Source organism: Orycteropus afer, unplaced genomic scaffold, assembly GCF_000298275.1.
Source record: "Orycteropus afer afer isolate SDZICR_OR568_19922 unplaced genomic scaffold, OryAfe1.0 scaffold00193, whole genome shotgun sequence".
NCBI classification, from domain to species: Eukaryota; Metazoa; Chordata; class Mammalia; order Tubulidentata; family Orycteropodidae; genus Orycteropus; species Orycteropus afer.
This window is the reverse complement of record NW_006921780.1, coordinates 4,604,583-4,612,877: the sequence shown is the minus strand read 5'-3', so window position 1 is coordinate 4,612,877 and position 8,295 is coordinate 4,604,583. Positions and strand designations below refer to the sequence as shown.

Genomic DNA, 8,295 nt, shown 5'->3' with positions numbered 1-8,295 from the left:
AAAGTGAATTTATTCTTTAAATTTTCACCTAAATCATAATTAAAAAAAGAAAAAAGAGAGAAGACTCCAGCTTCAGTGGGCCAGGAGCAAGAGGCAGAGCTGAAGCCCAAGGTCGAGGGCTTTCACCCAGCCCCTAGAGCTGGCACTTTGAACTCATACTTTTAGCCTCCAAAACTGTAAGAGAATAAACTCCTGTTTTTTAAAGCCTGTTTTTAAATACCTGTGGTATGTCTGTTGTAGCAGCACTAGAGAACTAAAACACTTGCTTATCCTACGCAGATGTGTTGTAATAGTGCCATCTGTGCAGAAAACTGTACCAACTCAAACACCTTATGATGTAGTGACTAGGATATTCACTCACAATTGTGTCTCACCTACATCCATGTGTTGGCTCTAGTGGTCTACTATTGAGCTTAGCTTGCTACCAACTGACCTCCAACAAACCACTAACAGGCATCAGAATGCAAATAAAACCATTAACGTGGAGTTAATTCCAATTGATTGTGACCCCATTTGCTCCATAGGGTTTTCAATGACTATGATCTTTCAGAAGTAGATTGTCAGGCCTTTCTTCTGAGGTTCCTTTGGGTGGATTCAAACCGACAACCTTTCAATTAGTAGCTTAGTGATTAACCATTTGTGCCACCCAGGAATTCTTCTTACATGGCATCTAATTTTCCTAAAATACCTATAAATCCACCTCTACTCTAACCTGCTACCTCCCGGAGTCTAAGATCTATGTTAGTTGCAGGTGATCTAGAATATCAGGTATGATCAGGAAAGGCTTCCACATCCAATCCATGAAGAGTCTTAGAATTTGACCTGGGAGACATGGAATATACAACATCTCAAAATTAGAGGAATTCTACTGCTGCCATCCCATGAAGTCCTAGGCCCATTCTAACCAAAGAGGAAGTCCCATCTCTGGGTTTGTTCTGCACCTAGGTTTCACTCTTAGACCAATTCATTTTGCCTCTGGTCATATACTTGTTAGGGCATATACCTGTTAGGACAGCTGATCACTCTGAGTCTGACCTGTTGTGTGGGTCCTCAGCTCTCAACATATTATTCCCATTATTGCCTGCTCTAGACCCCCAGCCCACTTGGCCTCACCTTTTTACTAGTCATCCCAGCAGCTCATTTACATGGCATCTTCTACAACTTTGCCACTCCTAGTGTGATTTGCAGACCAGCAGCAATGCCATCACCCAAGAGATGGGATGCCGTAGACTATGGTCTAAGGGCCATAGTTTCGGGAGTTTTACCAGGTCCATAATCAGACCTGCATTTTACCAAAATCCCCAGGTGACTCACATGCACATTAAAACTTGGGCAGCACTGTCCAAGTACATAGGATCTCTGGTGGCATAGTGATAAAGCACTTGACTGCTAACCAGGAAGGTCAGCAGTTCAAACCTACCACCTGGCCCATGGAAGAAAGATTGGGCAATCTACTACCAAAAAAGATTTACAGCCTCAGAAAACCAATGGCGGTTGCTATGAGTTGGAAATGACTTGATGGCAGTGAAGTTGCTTTTTTTTTTTTTTCTTGGTTTGGTCCAAGTACATTGGTTCTCAAACTTGGTGGCACAAAGGAAACAAAAAACAAAACTTAGTGGCACATTGGAATCTCTATAAAAGTTTTTAAAAAATACAGATGCCAGCATAATCTACAAAGACAATGTTCTGTATCTTACTGTGATAAGTAGTGACTGGGTCTTAAAAGCTTGTGAGTAGCCATCTAAGATGCAACTATTGGCCTCTCCCCATGTGGAGCAAAGAAGAGTGAAGAAAATCAAAGATGCAGGAAACAATTAGTCAAAGGGCTAATGGAGCACAAGAACCCTAGCCTTCACAGCCCTGAGATCAGAAGAACTAGATGGTGCCAAGCCACCACTGTTGACAGCTTCAAAAGGGATCACAGTAAGAGGCCCCAGATAGAGTGGGGGGAAAAGTCGAACAAAACTCAAAATGATAAAAAAAAAACACCAAGCATAGTGGTCTGATGAAGATTGGTGGAACCCCTGAGACTATGTCCCTTAGACAGTCTTCAAGCTAGGAATAGAGCTTAATCTCTGTGACTCAATTTTCAGACAAATGATAGGCAGACCTATAAGATGAAAGTAATATCAGAAGGGTATGCACTCATGAGATTAAGAGGACAGTGTTTGCCAAGGGATAAAGCTAAGAAGGCAGGAGGAGATGGGAAGGAAGAAAGAAGGGAAGGAGTGGGTGCAGGGAGGAAGTGGGAAGAAAGCTGTTACTGTGTGGGGATTGCAGTGAATGTCACAAAACAGAATGTGTATGGATTGTTGAATGGAAAGCCAATCTGCTCTGTAAGCTTCCACTCAAATCATCATCATCATCATCATCATCATCATCATCATACAGATGTCCAGGACTCACCCTGTTGTTGTTAGGTGCTGTTGAGTTGTTTTTTGACTCATAGCGACCCTATGTGACAGAGTAGAACTGCACTATTAGGTTTCCTGGGCTGCAGTTTTGAGGGAAGCAGATCTCCAGGCCTTTCCTTTGTAGAGCCACTGGGTAGGTTCGAACCACCAATCTCTTGGTTAGCAGCTGAGTGCTTAACTGTTGCACCATAAGAGCTCCTTGGGTTCTACCCTAAGAGTTTCTAATTTAATTGGGCTTGGATGTGTCTGAGAATCAGAATTTTAAAGCTCTTCCAGTGATGCCTTTGACTGCTAACCAAAAAGCTGGTGGTTCAAACCCACCAGCCACTCCTTGGAAGGAAGGTGGGGCAATCTACTTCTGTAGTGGTACTGCCTCAGAAACTCAAGGAGGGGTCGCTATGAGTTGGGTCCGACTCAAGGGCAAATAACAACAACAACAACCAGTGATTCTGATGTGCAATACAAGACAGACCTCTAACTGCAGAGGAGACTGACTATAGGTACCTCTTAGCATAAGCTCAAGGAAATAGAAATAAACTCAGTGCTGCCAATGTCATGGAGCACCCACTCCATGCAAGGCTTTCTACTCATCGCTCCAACTTTGACAGGCAGTGGGGGAGGGTGGTTTCTGGGGTGCTCAGTGATTTACCTTGATCCCTGCACTACGACACTTGCTCACAGCGTCAGGCACAGCAGCTCGTGGGGGGTCAATCATGGCTATGAGCCCCACAAAACAAAGGTTCTCCATGGGAAAATTGATTTCTTCTGTATTAAATGGGAATCCCTTGGGGTAACTGTCAGGCAGATTCAAGAAACAAAACCCTGTGGAAAGAAGAAGAAATCAGCAGTCATTCAGCTCTCTATGTCCCGAACCCCTTTACCCCAACTTCCCAGGTGGTTCATATATAATACTACGTTGGTCCCACTCTTTCAAAGGCTTCTCCTATAGCTCCCTCACCTAGTACCCGTTCCCCCAGACCTCCCAGCTCCAGGTAGGCACTCTGGAAGGCGTTCTTCATGCCATTGTCCACTGGGTACTCCTTCCCATGCAGCAGGAAAGTAGAGCAAAAGTCCAAGATCCTCTCGGGAGCCCCCTTCATCAACAGCATGTGGCTATGGGAGCTGTCCTCCTGAAGGTGGATGGACACCTAAGGAGAGCAGAGGAAACATTGGTGGATCAGGAGGAGAGAGCGAGAGTCAGGGCAAAAAGCAAGAGAAAGGTTTTGACAGTGAAAAGGATAGGTAACCTGTTTCTACCTCCCATTACCTCCATACTGCACCCAACCCAGTCCTCCAATCTCAATCAAATTTGAAGAACATAGTGTCACTGAACTATACTTGTGAAACTTATTGAAATGTCAAATGTCTTGTTACATATATATTTGTTGTTGAGTAGGTGCCATCAAGGTGCCATCAAGTTGATTTTGACTTATGGTAACTTCATGTGGCAGAGTAGAACTGCCCCCAGAGGGTTTTCTAGGCTGTAGTCTTAAAGGAGCAGATCTCTCCAGGTCTTTGTCCCATGGAGCTGTTGGGTGGGTTTGAGTTGCCAGCCTTTTGGTTAGCAGTCAAGTACTTAACCATTTGTGCCACCAGGGCACAAATGTTTACCACAATTAAAGAAGAACATCTGACCCAAGCCCTGTCTCCTTTTCAAGAGCCCTTGTTGTTGTTGTTATGTATCATCGAGTAGGACCTGACTCATAGTGACCCCTCCTTGGGTTTCTGAGGCGATATCACTACGGAAGTAGAATGCCCCACCTTCCTTCCTTCCGAGGAGTGGGTGGTAGGTTTGAACTGCCAGCCTTCTGGTTAGCAGTCAAGTGCCTTAGGCACTATGCTACCAGAGCTCCTCCAAGAGGCCTTAGTTTAGTGTTCTTTTCTCATAAGTGTCTATTATTTTCTCAGCCACACTGGAAGCTTTCTGCGGGCAAAGCCAGGCACTCTCACTTTTCCCCTGCTTCCTTTCTGATTAAATTGCTAGAGAGCAGCAAGTGTGGGGCTAAGACAGACAGCAGAGTAGAGAAGAAAGAAAGTGTACTTGAGTCCAAAAACCTGTGTTCTAGGGGCACAGGTGCATTATTAGTTTTATGACCTCAGGTCAATCCATTTAATCTCTCAAAACCTTAATTCTTTCACTAAAATGCAAAAGGTTTTGCCTTGCCTTCTTCATTGCATTTTTTTGTGAGAGATGATATTTGCAAAAAATACTTTGAACACTATGCATAACAATTCTAAAATAGGTTAGTTGTCATTCTTTCCTAAAAGCCCAAGTCCCCTGAGAAAGGCCAGGTAGTCCAGGTTTCATGTCAGGGTCAGTGTGTATGTGTATGTGTCTATGTGTGAGGGGCTGTATTTATGAAGTAAACCTGACAAGAAATAAGATGAGTTTAGGTTTTGCATTTCCTCTTGACCTATATGACCTGTAACAAGAAACTAAGGAGTCCTTAGGTTACAAATGCTTAAACAATCAGCTACTAATGGAAAGATTGGTTTGAATGCACCCAGAGGCACCTCTGAAGAAAGGCCTGGCAATCTAGTTCTGAAAGATCACAACCATTTAAAGCCCCATGGAGCACAGTTCTACTAACATATATGAGGTCATCATGACTTGGAAGGGACTTGGAAGCATTTTTAAAAAAATGATTAATAGGAAATTCCTGCTCTGTACCCTTTTGAGTAAAAACAGTTATTGCATTGAAAAGAAAAGAGACAGTGCAGGGAAGGCCAGAATTGCACTGCCCACAGGGAAAACCAGGCAGAAACCAGTGTGAAAACTGGTCAAAACTGTTCCATTAAACACTTTTAAAAAACTGTTCATTTATGTTCAACATATGCTTAAACATAGTTTGAAGGAAAACCTTGTTAAGACAGAAAGCTGTAAAAGGTTCAAAAAGCTCAAATTTCTGAGGACTCATTAATGAGTGGAATGAAGGAAAGGCAAATGAGTGAAAGGCCCAGAAAATGCTGGTAAAACTGACTTAAGCTAGTAATTTGGTCACAGAAAGCCACATCTTGACAGATAATTACAGATTTAAAAAGATGGCACAAACATCTGGAATGACCAGAACAGAGAGTCTTCATCCTTTCATTTGGATCACGGAGAGGGAGAGAGACCAAGCTCTGCAATGCTCAGGCGGGCTAAGATGGCTCCTGCGAATACCGAATACGGGGCTTCCAGCTACCCTAGCACAAGCTCAGGAAGGCAGAGAACAGTAGCAAATGAAAGTAGCTGGAAGGGTCTCCTCAGAGCCTCTTGAGTGCAAGCTGGGTGGCCAGTGGACAGGCTGAGTACACTCCCTACCCTACACAGGATATGTTTGCAGTTTGAATTTCTTATCAGTATCTCAGAAAAGGCACAAAGTAGTCACTGTTGTGTGTAGGAAACCGAGAGCTTTGTTGGCCGACCCTGCACTTATGTTGCGGACTCGTATTGCTTTTCTTTTGAATCACGGGAAGGGGGAGGCACCTAATTCCTTCTGCTCAGAGGGCTTAATCGGACTCTGGCAAGCACAAAATTCATGTCTGGTTAATGAGGCCACTGAATGTCATGGCGTCATTAGGGGGTGTGGGAGCTGTGAATCACACCAGGTGACACTGTCAGAGAGGCTGACAACAAGATGATTGTCTATAAAATTTTTGTGCAGTGTTATTGCAGAGATTTATTATGTTTTTAATTTAAAAAAATCCCTGTAGTTATAACAACAAAAACATTTTTCTTAAGGCCAGCTTACATGTATCAGTATACTGCTTTGTTTTAGGTGCTGTTGAGTCGGTTCCAACTCCGAGGGACTCTACGTACAACAGAATGAAACACTGCCTGGTCCCGAGCCATCCTCCCAATTGTCGCTGTCAATATACCTACAAGGCTAAAACTCTATGCTAATATACTTTTTGAACCTTCTAATCCTTTCCAGTCAGAGCTGTCATCATTACCCAGTTACAACGATGCTTTGAGTCACATGGTTTCGTCCTCATAAGCCATAAGCTCACACTGTTGTTTTTGTTGCTGCCCGTGTTTTTATAGACACAGATCTTGTCAGAGTTTCTGATATTTGAGCTTCAATAGTGTGATAATTAGCATGTGTGAAACTATATCAGTAACTTTTGGGAGAATGAAGTAATAATTAAAGAAAAAGAAAAATCAATAAAGGCTTCTGCTCAGTTACAAATAATGTAAGTAATAATGTTGTAATTGACTGTAGAAATATTTTATAAAATAACTTTGTTGTTAGCAGTCATATAATCTAAGAAATATTACATTTAAGCAATTTACAACTATATTTACACATATTATTTCATGATTAAAATTGGTATTAAACGTTTCTAAGAATTCTGTATAATCTGATAGGGGAAGAGGTCCTGGGGGGTGTGATATCATGAGTTACTACACTGTGTGACACCAACCCTAGCAATGCCACTGACTAAACTTCAGAAAAAAATTGAATAAAGCTTGCAATTTGGGCCTCAGAAGTCTATTTCATTACATGACTAAACGTCAGTTTGTTCAGAGACAGAAAAGTATGGCTCTTTCTAACTCTTACTTGTTCAATGTTCAATATGAAAGAATGTTGTTATTGTTGGGTGCTGTCAAGTTGATTCCAACTCATAGAAACCCCATGTGACAGAGCAGCACTTCCCCATAGAGTCTTCTTGGCTTTAATCTTTATGGAAGAAGCCCTGCTGGCACAATGGTTAAGCACATGGCTGCTAACCAAAAGGTAGGTGGTTCGAACCCATCAGGGGCTCTTTAGGAGAAAAGACCTAGCGATCTGCTCCCTTAACAATTACAGCCTTGGAAACCATAGGGGTCAGTTGTATTTGGCCATGGAGGGTCACTATGAGCTGGAATAGACATGAGGGCACACACAACAATCTCTTGGAAATAGATTGCCAGGTCCTCTTTCCACAGAGCAGCTGAATGGGTTCATATCACCAACTTTCCAGTTAGCAGCTGAGTGCTTCACAGTTACACCACTAACCCACTGCCTTTGAGTTGGATCCAACTCATAGCGACCACTCTTTAGGTTTCTGAGGCAGTATCTCTACGGAAGTAGATTGCCCATCCTTCCTTCCGAGAAGTGGCTGGTGGGTTTGAACCACCAGTCTTCTGGTTAGCAGTCAAATGCCTTAAGCACTATGCCCCCAGAGCGCCATTACACCACTAGGGCTCCTTATATGAAAGTATAGATAATTATAAAAATATAGATTTTGTTATTTTATTATGTATTTTTTAAAACAGAAAAGCATGTGATTCACATGGCTCTTTCACCCTCAACCTTTGCTACCTACAGACGTTTCAGAGAGCATTTTATGTCTTGCTCTCTCCACAAAGGGCACAGGCTCAGAGCTCTACTTAAGAACCAATACCAGTTGCTGTTGAATCCATTCTGAGGCAAGTGACATGTAGAACTGCTCTACAGGGTATTCTTCTTCTTCTTTTTTTTTAAATTGTGATTTGGGTGAAAATTTACAGAGCAAATTCACTTTCCATACAGCAGTTCACATACACTTTGTCTCATGACACTGACTACAATTTACCACAATGCAACAGCTTCCCTCCCACTTCCTCCCGATAGTTACCTCTTCTCTGTGTCCATTCCTCCACACACTCCTGCCCCCCTGAGCTGTGTCCCTGTGCATAAGCAGCCCTTCTTTCTCCCATGATTGTTATTTTCCACAGGGTATTCTTGCTGTAATCTTTACAGAAGCAGATTGCCAGGCCTTTCTTCTATAACACCCATGGCTAGGTTTGAACCACCGACTTTTTTTATGTTATTTATTTATTTTATTGTGATTTGGGTGAAAATTTACAGAGAAAATTCATTTTCCATACAGCAGTTCACATATACTTTGTCTCATGTCATTGACCACAGTTTAC

The 8,295-nt window shown here is 42.6% G+C and overlaps 1 protein-coding gene across 1 annotated transcript in view; it reads right to left on the bottom strand.

Annotated features, from left to right (window-relative positions):
• LOC103202855 (sodium/potassium-transporting ATPase subunit alpha-4-like) overlaps positions 1–8,295 on the bottom strand; it is a 69,511-nt gene that overhangs the window by 25,737 nt on the left and 35,479 nt on the right. The window contains exons 11-12 of the mRNA XM_007947789.1: positions 3,373–3,562; positions 3,064–3,236 (exon numbers count right to left, since the gene is read on the bottom strand). Coding sequence (XP_007945980.1) covers positions 3,064–3,236; positions 3,373–3,562 — 363 coding nt within the window. The remainder of the gene's footprint in view (positions 1–3,063; positions 3,237–3,372; positions 3,563–8,295) is intronic.